At 43.0% G+C, this 16436-nt stretch overlaps 1 protein-coding gene across 2 annotated transcripts in view; it reads left to right on the forward strand.

Annotated features, from left to right (window-relative positions):
* Positions 1-942: 942 nt before the first annotated feature.
* LOC307128858 (uncharacterized protein) overlaps positions 943-16436 on the forward strand; it is a 28035-nt gene continuing 12541 nt past the window's right edge. Inside the window, exons 1-7 of one of the 2 annotated variants that reach the window (XM_079820871.1) lie at positions 943-1002; positions 2355-2718; positions 4924-5047; positions 5120-5300; positions 7987-8263; positions 11607-11784; positions 11866-11942. In XM_079820871.1, coding sequence (XP_079676997.1) covers positions 2434-2718; positions 4924-5047; positions 5120-5300; positions 7987-8263; positions 11607-11784; positions 11866-11942 — 1122 coding nt within the window. In that variant the 5' untranslated portion in view covers positions 943-1002; positions 2355-2433. The remainder of the gene's footprint in view (positions 1003-2354; positions 2719-4923; positions 5048-5119; positions 5301-7986; positions 8264-11606; positions 11785-11865; positions 11943-16436) is intronic. The other variant, XM_079820870.1, reaches the window with a different exon arrangement.

The raw sequence follows: 16436 nt of genomic DNA on the forward strand, positions 1-16436 counted from the left end.
AACCAGGTTTTACGTTTAAGTGCCAAATAACAATGACTTCAACACAATATGTGGTTTTAAAATATGAATTTTATTCACAGACATTAAAAAATGAATAAAGATTACTTTAACTGGGATAACGTTGCATTATTTTCTTACCACTGAATTAACGGGACGTATAGCCTTCTCTCTTTTGGTCAGTAAACAAAAACTTCATCATGTTGTCTTCAATTACGTGTCAAATCTCTCTGAAATCACACTATTTACACTGGTATATTTATTATTTATAACTTATTATTTAATAAAGATCGATAAACTAATGTTAGTCAGTCGGTAAAAACGAAATGACCGTTCATTTTTAAATTAGTCTTTCTGTGGAAGGCAGAAGAAAGATCAGATATGCATGTGCTCAGACGCGCGCAGTAACGAAATATACAAATAAACCCGCGTATATATTATAAAAAATTAAATCTAAAAATAACCTACAGGGAACGTTCTGGGAAGGTTCTCTTTAGGTTATAAAATAAACTACAAAAATAACCAAACGGGAACCATATGGGAACGTTAGGGGCCGAAAGTTTACTTGATAAAGTTTTAAATATGGATATTTTTCTTGCACAAACGCATCGATTCGCTTCAGAAGGCCTTTATTAACACCCCAGAGCCGCTGGAGCAGTTATATGATGGACAGATGCACTTTTATGGACTTCAAAAACAGAGCAACTATTACTGCCATTATAAAGCTTGGATTAGCCTGGACTTGTGTAATATAACTCAGATTTTATTCGTCTGAAAGAAGAATGTCATACACACCTCGGATGAGGGAGAATAAATCGGTCATTTTCATTTTTGGGTGAACTATCCCTTTAAACCAATTCTCTGATCCACACTCCGGAGCAGAAGGGGCGGTAATGTACCAATAAGCTCGGAAAATACGAAGAAGAAGAAGAAGACTTTTATTTTGGTGTGGTGTTGTGACGTCATACGGCTGCGCCTTGTCTGTGGTGAATCAGCTGAAGAAAGGTTTGTGTTTTCAAGCATTTAAAGTTTTCAAACAGATATAGCCCGTTCAGACAGTTTAGAGGTTTCACAAGCAGTGCGAATCAAATGTTAAATGTAACATTATAATGCTTTATTTTCTTTTTTCTGTGAAAAAGCTCAATCATAATCCTGCAATACCAGAGACTGTACCAGTTTCAGTTTGTCCCAGCAGTTTTATAGCCTTTACAGTTCAATTCTGTATCTGTATCATTCATTTTCAGTACTGTTTTAACCATTGCAATTTAATATTTACTCTGGACCCTAAACAGGAACATTGGAAACCCTTTTGAAATATTGAACCTAATTAGTTTGAATATCTGAGCCCGTTCTCTCCAGAACCGGGTAACTGTGTGTGCTACAGGGGTATACATGTGTGGCCGCTGGTTCACATGGGATAAATGAGAGGTAAATATCACATGAGGAAACTAAATATTACAAGGCACCCGCGTGGTTAAACTAAACAGCCCATAATACGCTGGGCTAATTCATTAAAATGTTAACTACAAAGCCTGAATAATTCAGGATGATCATCATTTGTAGCCTACACGCAATCCTTCTTAAACTATTAACAATTAGTGAATCATCAAATATATATATACACACATAAATATGCAAAAATTGTAAAAACTACATTTCCTCATACACTCCTCCAGGTAACTTTGTACCCTTAAAGGCACAATATGTAAGATTTTGTGATTAATATATCCAGAAACCACTAGATCAGTGTTATATATTGTGTAGACTTGTGTTCATTATCCTAAATGTTTCCAAGAATGTATAAATCTGGAGAAATAAGCGATTTTAACCAGGACACGGCCCGTGTGTGTGTGTGTGTGTGTGTGTGTGTGTGTGTGATTGTGCGGTAACCATGGCAACATTAGCTCTGCTTTAATATCTGCTGTGTTTTATTAGCCACTGTTTGGATCATTGATGGACAGAAACTCCTCATTGTTCTCCAGCTCAACACAGTTAGTCTGATTGTGTAAATCTGCTGCTGTTGATTTACCCAGAATGCCATGTTTTACCGCCTCATATGATCTCGCTCACTGCAGTGTGAACAAGTGTCTCATAGTAGCGTTACAACATCACTTTAACACACTCACATGTGTGTGAGAGGATCAAACACACACACACACACACACGCATGAGCGGAAGAAGCATAAGCGCTCGCGGCAGAATAAAAGCTCCGCCCACTCAAGAGTCAAGACACGCCTCTGAGTTGAAGAAGAGACGGAAAATTACATATTGTGCCTTTAAGTGTCCAAAATGAGAATCAAAAGCAGTGTCTCAGCACAAGCCGTGGCAGATTATAGCAGTGATGTCACTTTGCACAGGCCCCGCCCACGGCTGTATTAGCATAGCTCCGCCCTGAGCGAGCTGTCCACGTCCGCCATCGAGCAGCTGCGGTCCAGAATGTCTCGTAAGCGCCTGAGGTGTTTTGTTGTGGGATGTAAGAACGAACACAACAGCCGTCATTTACTCCCCACATCTGAGCCGCTGAGGACGCAGTGGATGAGCTTCGCTTTTGAAGGGAATGCGCCGCCCAATCTGCCCAAGTGCGTTTACGTTTGCTCGAATCACTTCACGCCGGACTGCTTTGTGAACGAGGGGCAGTACAAAGCGGGTTTTGCTAAGAAGTTGTTCCTGAAGGACGGATCGGTCCCAGCTGTTCGTGATCCAGCTTCACCTTCAGAAGAAGTGAGTGTTTTTTATGAATCTTTGCTAATTCCCTTTCCTAATAATGTGCTTGATAGCCGGTTCCACGACGAATGCGGCTACAATTAAAGGGATAGTTCACCCAAAAATGAAAATTACCCCATGATTTCCTCACCCTCAAGTCATCCTAGGTGTGTATAATAGATTATTTTTTCTGTCGACTAATCTAATGATTATTATTATTATTCGATTGGACGACTAATCTAACGATTATTTTTCTGCCGACTAACCCGACGCTTATTTTAATTTTTTATTATTATTATTTTCGATTAGTCACCTAAATCTAACGGTTATTATTTTCCCTGATTAGTCGACTAATCTGGCGATAATTTTTTTGCAATTAATCACCTAATCTACCGATTATTGCTATTGTTTATTTTACTTTTTGATTAGTTGGCTAATCTAACGGTTATTTTTCCTGGTGACTAACCTGACGATTACTTTTTCCGGTTAGTCGACTAATCCAACGATCATTTTTTTTCCTGATTAGTCGACTAATCTAGCTATTATTTTTCGGTTAGTCGCCTAATCTAACGATTATTATTATTATTATTATTATTATTAATTTATTTTATTAGTCGACTAATCTAACAGTTATTTTTCTGCCGACTAACCTGACGATAATTTTTCCGGTTAGTCGCCTAATCTAACGATTATTATAATTTTTTTTTTTATTATTATTAGTCGACTAATCTAACGGTTATTTTTCTGCCGACTAACCTGACGATTATTTTTCCGGTTAGTCGCCTAATCTAACGATTATTATTATTATTATTTTTTATTATTATTATTAGTCGACTAATCTAACGGTTATTTTTCTGCCGGCTAACCTGACGATTATTTTTCTGGTTAGTCGACTAATATAGCGATTATTATTTTCCCCTGCCACCTAATCTAACGATTATTTTCGATTAGTCGGCTAATTTAGCACTTATTTTTCCCAGAATCATCTGGTGGTTCTATTTTACTGATTATTGTATTTCAGAGAGGGTAGTGAATTTGTATATTATTTTAACATGAAATCAATGAATGATGACAATATTAATTGTATTTCAGGAAGGGTAGTGTACTTAAGACATTTTATAATAAATATATGGACACAAGAAGCATTTTAAACATTATGTATAACTAATCATACTATTCATCATAAAATGTGTACAGAGTAGGCCTAATTAGGAAAAGTTGTTTACTATAATAGTTGAGTATGATTTACTTATTGATTTGTGTCAATAGTAAACGAAAATGCACTTGTATTTATCTGCAAAAGGAGCTTTCAGTGTTAATGTATAACTAGTCGTCTATTTTGAAGATATACATGTGCATAAACAACGACTGAAGCTGCCAGAAGTTTTTGCCCAAACTTCAAAGACACATTTCTGACACCTTCTGTAAAGCTGCTTTGAAACAATGTGTATTGTGAAAAGCGCTATACAAATAAATTTTAATTGAATTGAATTGAACATTTAAATTATTAAAACTAGAGGCATATCTTAACTTTAATGTTACTTTAATCATGTAAACTACCTATATAAGGCATAATATATATGCATGTGTTTGGGACAGAGGGGACATTTCATCCTACCCGTCAGACTGTCCTACCAAGGCTTACTGCGCATGCCCACATCAATATTTTTTAATTAAAAAATTTTATATTTACATTTTAAGGGTAGATTTAGGGTAGGGATAGGAGTAGGTATGGATATGAATAAAGCAAATCATGAATATGATTCTGGTAGCACAATCTGATAGGTAGCATTTTACATCCATATTTAATATTTATTTATTTAAAATATTTACATAGTTTAAGGGTAGGTTCAGGGTAGGGGTAGGTATGGATATTAATAAAGCCTCAAATCAGATGAATATGATGCTGGTCGACGCATGTCGACGTATTTTCGTAGTCGACGTCATCGTTGCAGCCCTAGAGTATAAAGCTTGGAAGAGCCGGGACATTTATTAATATAACTCAGATTGTGTTTGTCTGAAAGAAGAATGTCACACACACCTAGGATGACTTGAGCTTGAGGAAATCATTTTCATTTTTGGGTGAACTATCCCTTTAAACAGTCTCAGAGAATGGAGCTATGTCCTATTTTGAACCTTCTGTCTATAAGGTGATTGTCTTTTTACAAACTGTGTATGTTTTCTGTAAAGGTAACAGTAAAAATGCGATGTTTCCGTTTAAAGGTCTGCCGATCGCCCCTCATCAGAAGCAGGCGGGATGTGGGCAGCCAGACAGAATCAGCAGAGCTGCACAGTGTCAGTACTCAACTCTCCATGAGGACGCTGGGCTCACACCACAGGAGCACCGGTTGGTGGATCTCTGATCACATTATCCGGTTTACTGGCTAACCATGTGACACTACTACATCTTACATTCCAGGTGTCCAGACAACTGTGTCCAGCTCGGACTTTGGCACAGCAGCATTTATGATTGCGCCTCCATCAAAGAGACCTTGCATGGACCTCGAGGAAGAGGAAGAGGATGGCTTCCAGGGCTGCTCGTCAGGATCAACAGCTCAAGAGTCAGACGCCACATCTTTCACACAGCCAACAGAGGTTTCGTAAGTGTCTGTAGTGCGCAGATGGTTTTGAATTATCCTTCTTTTTCTACACTCACCTAATGAATTATTAGGAACACCTGTTCAATTTCTCATTAATGCAATTATCTAATCAACCAATCACATGGCAGTTGCTTCAATGCATTTAGGGGTGTGGTCCTGGTCAAGACAATCTCCTGAACTCCACACTGAATGTCGGAATGGGAAAGAAAGGAGATTTAAGCAATTTTGAGCGTGGCATGGTTGTTGGTGCCAGACGGGCCGGTCTGAGTATTTAACAATCTGCTCAGTTACTGGGATTTTCACACACAACCATTTCTAGGGTTTACAAAGAATGGTGTGCAAAGGGGAAAACATCCAGTATGCGGCAGTCCTGTGGGAGAAAATGCCTTGTTGATGCTAGAGGTCAGAGGTCATGGGCCGACTGATTCAAGCTGATAGAAGAGCAACTTTGACTGAAATAACCACTCGTTACAACCGAGGTCTGCAGCAAAGCATTTGTGAAGCCACAACACACACAACCTTGAGGCGGATGGGCTACAACAGCAGAAGACCCCACCGGGTACCACTCATTTCCACTACAAAGAGGAAAAAGAGGCTACAATTTGCACAAGCTCACCAAAATTGGACAGTTTAAGACTGGAAAAATGTTGCCTGGTCTGATGAGTCTGGATTTCTGTTGAGACATTCAGATGGTAGAGTCAGAATTTGGCGTAAACAGAATGAGAACATGGATCCATCATGCCTTGTTACCACTGTGCAGGCTGGTGGTGGTGGTGTAATGGTGTGGGGGATGTTTTCTTGGCATACTTTAGGCCCTTTAGTGCCAATTGAGCATCGTTTAAATGCCACGGCCTACCTGAGCATTGTTTCTGACCATGTCCATCCCTTTATGAGCACCATGTCCCCATCCTCTGATGGCTACTTCCAGCAGGATAATGCACCGTCACAAAGCTCCAATCATTTCAAATTGGTTTCTTGAACATCACAATGAGTTCACTGTACTAAAATGGCCGCCACAGTCACCAGATCTCAACCCAATAGAGCATCTTTGGGATGTGGTGGAACGGGAGCTTTGTGCCCTGGATGTGCATCCCACAAATCTCCATCAACTGCAAGATGCTCTCCTATAAATATGGGACAACATTTCTAAAGAATGCTTTCAGCACCTTGTTGAATCAATGCCACGTAGAATTAAGGCAATTCTGAAGGCGAAAGGGGGTCAAACACAGTATTAGTGTGTGTTCCTAATAATCCTTTAGGTGAGTGTATATTGACCCTTTTTGCTTATATGGGGGAATGACTGATAAGGATTTAAAATGTGAAAAAGAAAAATGTAGGACTTTTCTGTACTTATTAGAGTGTTGTGTATGTAATGCAATGACATTTTAAGCATGTGCTTTACCATTTTTTGGGGGGAGAATCATAATATTTTGGCAAGATAGACACTAATAATCAGGAATCACATTATCACCACCTTCCTAATATTGTGTTGCTGACCCATCAAGGCATGGACTCCACTAGACCCCTGAAGGTGTGCTGTGGTATCTGGAACCAAGAGCAGATCCTTTAAGTCCTGTAAGTTGCGAGGTGGGGCCTCATGGATCTGACTTGTTTGTTCAGCTCATCCTACAGATGCTCGACTGGATTGAGATCTGGGGAATTTGGAGGCTGAGTCAACGCCTCAAACTCGTTGTTGTGCTCCTCAAAGCATTCCTGAAGCATTTGTGCTTTGTGGCGGCGCATTATCTGCTGAAAGAGCCACAGCCACCAGGGAATACCGTTTCCATGAAAGGCTGGACATGGGCTCAACAATGCTTAGATAGGTGGGACGTGTCAAAGTCACATCCACATGATGGAGGACCCAAGGTTTCCCAGCAGAACATTGCCCAAAGCATCACTGCAGACCGGGAACACAAGAGCTGCAGTTTTGGAGATGCTCTGACTCAGTCGTCTAGCCGTCACAATCTGGCCCTTGTCAAACTCGCTCAAATCCTTACACTTGCCCATTTTTCCTGCTTCTAACACATCAACTCTGAGGACAAAATGTTCACTTGCTGCCTAATATATCCCACCCACTAACAGAGATCATCAGTGTTATTCACTTCACCTGTCAGTGGTCATAATGTTATGCCTGATCGTGTGTATACACTTTTCAAAATAATATATTAATTTCAAGATGTAACATTAACATGACGGTAATGTAAACATAGCATTTGTAAAAAAAAATGCAAAGCGACTAGTCGACTAGTCTTGCGCATCCCTCATAATAACTATGCCTACAAATATTAATTAAAAACTAGATGTGCACTATGGTCCAAAACGGTCATTAATGTCTGTTATCCAGGAATGACAAAAGTCTGTCTGTCATAATAATGTAAATAAGCTTCGTATTATCACTATATTTGTAGGTATCATTGAAAACATCAGTGCCCAAGTAGATTTTAAATATCATTTTTTTTATATGTATGTCGTATTTTTGTATTCAGATTGTAACCCGGATTAACATTTTGGGACTTTTGTGCTCAGTAGTTCCTGAAAGATTAATATTTATAATGAATACTCTGATGAGTAATTAAGAGGGGGAAGTCGAGTCATTTAATGTGGTGTGTTTAAAAATGCATGTATTATTTAATATGCTTTGGACACCAGAACTGACCCATTAACCCATATCTCTGTGTTTTCCCAGGGCTCAAGCATCCAGGCCGGTCCAGCAGATCTGTAAATATATAGTGTATGAGAGTTGCCTGATGAGGCTGTTTGAGGCGTGTCCGGTGTGCCAGCTCCGCTGTGGCGTCCGCTCTCTGAGGCGTGGCACGTTTCTGCGTGTGGAGCAGCTCTGCCAACACTGCCCGTTCTCTCGCAGATGGGACTCTCAGCCGATTGTGGGCAGTACTCCTGCGGGAAACCTGCATCTGTCTGCTGCTGTGTATCTCTCTGGGACGTCTTTCTACACCGTTGAAAAGGTGCTTCAACTAATTCATCTCAATCAGTGCTGGAAGTGGGGCGGTACTCCTCTTAGCCCTCTGCTGCTCTTCCTTTAGGGGTTGCATCTTCATAAGTGACCGGACACCGAAAAATTTAACTTCCTCCACCCCAGTAAAACCAATGCAATTTATTTTTATCCAATAATATTTTTTCTTTTTAATGTTGTATTTTGAGATGATTTGATGGTATTTTTTAATATTTATGCAATAATTATGGTCTATTTTTGTCATTGAAAATTATTATTTTTTTAAAAATAAAAAAAAATTATTGCAGTATTTCAGGTTAAAATAGAGACTAGGCCTTCAAAATAAATTTTTTTGAAGGCAGATTAGCCCCTCTTTTGGAATTACTAAAGAAATCCTGCAACCATGTGTGTAATCACTAGAGGTCTCTATGGAGAATTCACTAGTTCTGTTTTGAACACATTTAATGATTTTTTTTGATGGATTTGAATATATATATTTATACTACGGGGCCGTTGAATGCTTGAATCTGATTGGCTGATGAACGTTCTGAGGTGTGCAGTTATTTTCTGGGAGACGCACAGCGAACGTAGTTCCAGCAGCTCTTGACCGCATTACAGTTCCATATCACTGCGCATAGTTAACTGTAATAACGGAAATTACAGGACTAAAAAACAACAATATGACAGACGATTTTCCTAAAGTAAATCTTAATATTTACAGTGAATATAAAACGTTCAACAACTGGGCGGCAGCAGTATTAGACAGTCCAGATGAAAAACAACAAAGGCAAGCTTTTCTGTCTCATTACTGAAATCACACATGCTTGCACACGCACTACAGTTTGCACAAAAAGCTGTCAGCGCTGCCCTGACGATTTGATCAGTTCGCCTATATAGTGGAGCAACTTAAAGGCTACACGTGACATTTTTTCACTAGCGAGGTAATAACAGCTGTTTAGAGACGCACAGAGGGAGCCTAATTCACACAAGCACTCTTTCTCTCTCTCTCTCTCTCTCTCTCTCTCTCTCTCTCTCTCTCTCTCTCTCTCTCTCTCTCTCTCTCTCTCTCTCTCTCTCTCATTCTCTTTCTAATAACTTTATTAATAACTGCAGTAGAATGCTATCAACGGCTCAAGCCTTCGTTAACAGCTTTAAAATGACGTTTCGGAACTAGCAAAAGAGCTGTTGGATGAGACGCGGAAGAAATAGTCCTACTCACAATAGCGATTTAAGTACAAAAACCGGACGAATCCCATTAAATATATAATCGGATCGATGTCTTGAGGTGTGGTAACCGTAGTATAAGCGGAATAATTGACTCCGGGCCGTTCAATTATTAGAATGATAATGCACACCCGAGGTGTAACTCCGCTCCGCTTCGCGTCGCATCACCACCTCGGGTGTGCATTATCATTCTAATAATTGAACGGCCCGTCGTCAATTATTCCTTACATATATATATATATATATATATATATATATATATATATATATATATATATATATATATATATATATATATATATATATAATATATATATATATATATATATATATATATATATATATATATATATATATAAAATCTCAAAGACTATTTATTATAAAGTTTTAGATTTTTTTTTGTTGTTTTGTTAGAAATATAGATTTTTGTCTGTGAATTTGTGTTTTTGCAGATTTCCCATTCATTTCCTATGGTGGTCATTTTTGACCGAAGAGCACAAGTGGGAGTATTTTTTTACGACCCCTTAGCATGCTCGAATCATGACCTCAATATTTGTGTGTGTTTACAGTTCTAAAGCTAGAAAAGTCACCAAGTTTCGTATCGTTCTGATGAAGCTGTGATTTTTAAAATTTCAAAACAGAAAATGTTCCGGTCAGAAAGAGCACCAGAGGGTTAAGAGTACCTGCACTTTTTCTTGCGTACCGCTACTTCTCGCTTATAGTCGGTACACTACCACTGACAGAAAAAGCGTCACTACGTGACTTACTTCAGATCTTGACGAATCACTTAAAGGCAAGCAGTCGGCCCACCCTATCAGAAGTTCACTTCTCAACGGACGCTAGTTCGAAAAGGCTGATGCCTGACCGTAACAGATGTTTCACTGCTGAAATTGAAAACTTAGAAACTAAAAATAAGTTTTAGACACGTCAACAGAGGTCCAAGTCCAACCAGAAACACCGGTACGATTCATGAGCTTAAAACTAGCATTAACGCTGATGTGACTGAGCAGCTAGCGCTAATGAGGAGTCAGCTACCAACCTTAACATTACCTTAGTCAATGACACCGACGTCAACAATAACGTGAGTAATTCACTGAGGGTGATCTGACTGTAACTGTAATGCTCAGCCCTGTCCACTTGGTGGCGAGTGCCCTCTTACTGACTATCACACTAATGGCCAATTTTACGTGACTTTATTTACAAGCTGTTTTCTTGACGTCTTTCTGCGATTGAAACACAGATTGAGCAATTACGTGAGAGATTTCGGTAAGTTGGAAAGACGCACTGTATCGCTCAACATATTTTCTGATGTTCATGTTTATTTAGTTCTGTAACGTAGTAACAAAACTCGCGCTCCTCTTCGCCTGAACTGAGGCGCTATAGTGATCTCTCGCGCCACATTAAAGGTGCAGTGTGTGAATTTTAGCGGCATCTAGTGGTGAGGTTGTGAATTGCAACCGCTCACCCCTCCCTTTCAAAGCACATAGAGAAGCTACGGTGGCCCACAGGACAAAGATGTGGTCATCGGAGACAGCAGAGAGTAGCTAGAGCTCTGTAGAGAAGTTTGTCTCTTTAGGGCTACTGTAGAAACATGATGGCACAAAATGGCGTCTTCACTGTAAGAGACCCGCGGTGTGTGTAGATAGAAACGGCTCATTCTAACGTCATAAACACATAACGGTCTGAAAACATAGTTACGTGTATTATACTGCATTTCTGTCACTAGATCCTCATAAATATTACACACTGCACCTTTAAAGAGCGCCAAAATTGTATTTATTGTTTGAATTATGTGATAAAATGGACAGAATTTTTATCATTTACTGGACAAACATTCACCTGAAGAGTCTCAGTTTCTGTTCAACTTCCTCTTCATAAATACATGAATGCATAATCTAGCCAATATGCTCGTCCTGGAAATTTGTAAATGAAAATGTGAACAAAAACAGATTAATGAAATGGCTTATGATCATTAAAATATGAAAATTAAAATGACGGGTAATAATAGATGACGACAGAATTTTTACAAACTGGTCCGTCAAAATGAAAGTCTAACACGACCTCTGAACCAGAGCGCTTCTTACACTTGTAAATTGTATGTAATTAATGTATAGCAACTTGTCTGTCTTCAGATTTTCGCAGCTATGCATCTGCAAGTCTTCAGGCACGACACCTTTCGCCGCCACGCACAGATGTACATCGAGCCTGCCATCGTGTACAAATGGCAAAATTGGCAGGATGGGATGCTACATCAGATCAGTCAAAGGGAAAGAGTCATTGTTGGTGGATGTATGAGGGCTGACCCACCAGGTACATAGTAGGAAATGTTATATTTATTAAAAATAGATTGGTTTTATTGATCTGTCAAAGTATGTACCATTGTTTTTGAAGGCCACTCCGCCAGGTTTGGCAGCTATACAGTGATGGACCTTGAGACGAACACCGTTATTGATGTACAACTGGTCCAGGTGAGTGAAACATTTGTGTGTGGACCGTTCTACAGAACTGCTGTCCCACAACCAAAACACACATTTACAAAGCAAGTCAAGCAAGTTACGTCGAAACCGGAAACAAACTGAAACAGGTCAGCGAATTACACATTTACAACATTAGAACAAACTGGCAGAGGTGGACAGTAACTAAGTACATTTACTTGAGTACTGTACTTAAGTACACTTTTTGAGTATCTGTACCTTACTTGAGTATCATTTTTTCAGGAAACTTTAACTTACTACATTTTAAAGACAAATATCGTACTTTTTACTCCACTACATTTCTATCAAGATCCTCGAAGACGAAAGTGGTTTCTGTAGCAGCTTTGAAAGTCAGTGGAGGATTTTCTTCTTTAACAAGTTTTTTTTTTTTTTTTTTCAGACAGCCTATCAGAATCACTCTTGTAGGGCCATGTGAAGTTTCCCAACATTTTATGAACACTGACCAGTTTATGCAAAATGAAAAGACGGTTCCTCTGCGCAGTGTGTGCACCCATGGCAGGATGTTTCAGTTTTGTTTAATCTTCTGAAAAGATTAAAGATAGTTTAGTTGGCATTCACTTGATACATGTCTCATAAAATGTTAAAAAAGGTAAACGTCTGGGAGAAAGAGAAGAGCAGACATATGGATAAATCTGAAAGAACTCAGTTCAGTCCGGTTCTCTGTGCGCGCACAGAAAGCTGCTTCTCAGACAGCGCACAAGTACTGAATAGAGCTCTTGTTCGTGTCTTTTCGCAATTGAATTGAAAAATATGCACAAAATTGTCAAAAATGTCGGTTTTGGTATTCATATAAAAAAGTTGATCATGTCTAAAGTGTACGTCAGTGACTGACGAATGGGGGTTTCGCCTAGAAGCCAATTACCTTTGAGGTGTTTAACAGCGCCCAATGGCGTGCCAATGCCATGGGCATGCGGAATTTGCATGCGTAACTCCGCCCCACCTCGTGGGTATATAAGGAAGTACGCTAGCAACATTGCATTATGTTTCTGCTTTGGAGCCAAGACCTGAACTCCGTGTTCCAGCAGCACAGCTGACGTGGCTGAGGAACGTACGTCTCCGTTCCCTCCTCAGGGAACGAGGATTACATACGTAACCGAGACGTTCCCTTTCGTTCAGTCACTCCGACGTACGTCAGTGACTGACGAATGGGGGTTCCAGTATAACCGCGCCACTCAGCTGTCATCCAGTGCCCTACGTAAATGTGAGATCCCGCCACTTAAGGCCGTAGGACTCCCACTTAACACAGGATTACCAAGGTACACTGGGAAGCATATCCCAGTGAGGGAATGCCAATGAAGCCAACCCGTGGGGAGGACTTAGAGAGTACACATATGACCCGCTGTGGGCTGCATATGGGAAACTCTAGGGTACCAGCCGAAGGTGGATTTTTAACCCTAGGGGTTGCCAAGGGAAAGCCACCTGCTCACTGAGGGGGCTTACGGTGGAAATACTCGTGTGGGGGTCGCCGGAGGGGAACCATGCACACGGGGCACCTGGCCGGACATGAGGGTCTGGGCTCGAAAGGGCAGACTAAACTGATGTCGGCGTCGACAGTGCTGGAGGAGCTCAGGGCTCTCGGGGAGCTCATCTGAGGAGAATATCGCACGTATCCAGTCCGTGGAGTGGAGTGGCGAGCAAGCGAAGACACCAGAGCCTGGTCCATTACCGAGCGAGGCGCCATACGCTAGAGCCCAAGAGGAGGCGACACTCAGAGTGGAGTGAGCCCTCACACCAAAGGGACATGGTCGACCTTGCTGCTGGTAAGCCAAAACAATGGTGTCCACTATCCAGTGAGACAGCCTCTGCTTTGAGAGAGCTCTTCCCTTCCGCTCTCCACCATAACAGAAAAAGAGCTGGTCTGAGGTCCTGAAACACTGCGTCATGTCTACGTAAGCGCGGAGAGCGCGTACTGGACAGAGCAATGCCAAGGCTGGGTCTGCCTCCTCCAAAGGCAGCGCTTGCAGGTTCACTACCTGATCTCTGAAGGGAGTGGTAGGAACCTTGGGCACATATCCAGGCCGGGGTCTCAGGATCAAGTGAGAGTTAGCCGGCCCGAATTCTAGGCACGCTTCGTCAACCAAAAATGCCTGCAGGTCCCCGACCCTCTTAAGAGAGGCCAATGCGGTCAGCAGAGCCGTCTTCATCGACAGAAACTTAATATCGACCGACCGCAAAGGCTCAAAGGGAGGCCTCTGCAGAGCACTCAAGACTACTGAGAGGTCCCAAGAGGGAACGAGAGGAGAGCGAGGAGGATTCAGTCTCCTCGCCCCCCTCAGGAACCTGATGATCAGGTCGTGCTGACTTACCTTCTTGTCTCCCAAGAGGTCGTGATGGGCAGATATTGTGGCCACATAAACTTTCAGGGTGGAGAGACAGCCTTCGCTCCAGCCCCTCTTGGAGAAACTCAAGCACGGACCCGATCAGGCATTTCCAGGGGTCTTCTTGGCGGGAAGAGCACAAGGTGACGAAGAGGTTCCACTTCAACGCATAGAGGTGTCGTGTAGACTCTGCCCTAGCGGAAGTGATGGTGGCAGGCCACTCAAACCTGCCGCGTCCCGTCCAGAAGCCACACGTGGAGCTTCCAGAGCGTTGGACGCGGGTCCCATAGAGTGCCCCGTCTCTGAGAGAGGAGGTCCGGTCTCAGAGGGATAGGCCAGGGAGGGGCTGTCGCAAGGAGTAGCAGTTCTGAGAACCAGGTCTGGCCGTGCCAATACGGGGCGACCAACATGACCTGCTCCTTGTCCTCCCTGATCTTGCACAGTACTCGTGCGAGAAGGCTCACTGGGGGAAACGCATATAAGCGTAGGCCCTGGGGCCAGCTGTGCGCCAGTGCATCCGTGCCGAGCGTGCCCTCGGTCAGGGAATAGTACAGGCTGCAGTGGGAAGAGTCGTGGGAGGCAAAGAGATCTACCTGTGCGTCGCCGAACTGTTCCCAAATCAGCTAGACCGTCTGGGGATGGAGTCTCCATTCTCCAGGAAGTGGCTGAATCCGTGAGAGCTCGTCGGCTGCACGGTTCAGTTCTCCCGGAATGTGGATAGCAAGAAGGGACCTCAGGTGCTTCTGACTCCATAAGACGAGATGGCGGACGAGTTGAGACATACGGCGGGAGCGTAGACCGCCCTGGTGGTTGATGTACGCTACAGTGGCCGTGTAGTCTGTCCGGACGAAGTACGTGTTGACCCTTCAGCAACGCTCGGAAGCGGTGCAGGGTGAACGTACTGCCAGCAACTCGAGGCAAATGACATGCAGAAGGCGCTGGGGTCCTGTCCAGGAGCCCGCGGCTGCTTGTCCATTGCACATGGCACCCCAGCCCGTGGTGGAGGCATCTGTTGATACAACAATATGCCTGGAAACTCGTTCTAAGGACACACCGGTCCGTAGAAAGCTGAGGTTCGACCACGGAGTGAGTGTCTGTAAGCAGGCCCGGGTTACTTGGACCCGGAGCGTGCCAGACCGCCATGCCCATCTCGGGACTCGATCGCGAAGCCAGTGCTTTAGCGGTCTCATATGAAGCAATCCGAGCGGCGTCACCGCGGCTGCAGATGCCATATGCCCCAGGAGCCTCTGAAAATGTTTCAGTGGAACCGCACTCTTGCTCTCGATTTGACGGAGGCAAGTCAGCAGAGACTGCGTGCGCTCGCTCGTAAGCTGCGCGCACATGGCGACCGAGTCGATCTCCATACCGAGAAAAGAGATCCTCTGCACGGGGCAAAGTTTGCTCTTCTCCCAGTTGACCCGAAGGCCCAGACGGGCTAAGTGGTGGAGAACCAGATCTCTGTGTTCGCAAACCTGCTCTCGAGAGTGACTCATTATGAGCCAGTCGTCGAGGTAGTTCAGGATGCGAACCCCGTGCTGCCGTAGGGGTGCAAGGGCTGCCTCGGCAATCTTCATAAAGACGCAAGGGGACAGAGATAGCCCGAATGGGAGGACCACGTACTGGTATACCCGCCCCTCGAAAGCAAACCGTAGGAACGGTCTGTGTCGAGGTAGGATGGAGACATGAAAGTAGGCGTCCTTCAGGTCGATCGCTGCAAACCAATCGCCGGGAAGAACGCATTCGAAAAGGCGTTTCGCTGTCAACATCTTGAACGGAAGCCTGTGTAGGTAACGGTTCAAGATGCGCAGGTCCAGGATTGGTCTTAACCCACCGGTCTTTTTGGGTACAATGAAGTAGGGGCTGTAGAACCCAGACTTCATCTCGGCTGGAGGGACAGGCTCGATCTCACCCTTCACCAGTAGGGTGGCAACCTCCGCTCGCATGACAGGGGCATTGGCCCCGACCATAGTAAAGCGGACTCCCCGGAAGCAGGGAGGAGCCTGTGCGAACTGAATCGCGTAGCCGCGCCTGATTGTCTTCGCGACCCAGCGGGACAGCCCTGGAATCTGAAGCCAGGCTCCCAGGAACTGCACCAGCGGGGTCATTCGGACTACAGACGTACCCAGTGTGGGGCAGCGATGCAGCGTTA

The sequence above is a fragment of the Gobio gobio genome, assembly GCF_949357685.1.
Source record: "Gobio gobio genome assembly, chromosome: 7".
In the NCBI taxonomy this organism is placed as follows: Eukaryota; Metazoa; Chordata; class Actinopteri; order Cypriniformes; family Gobionidae; genus Gobio; species Gobio gobio.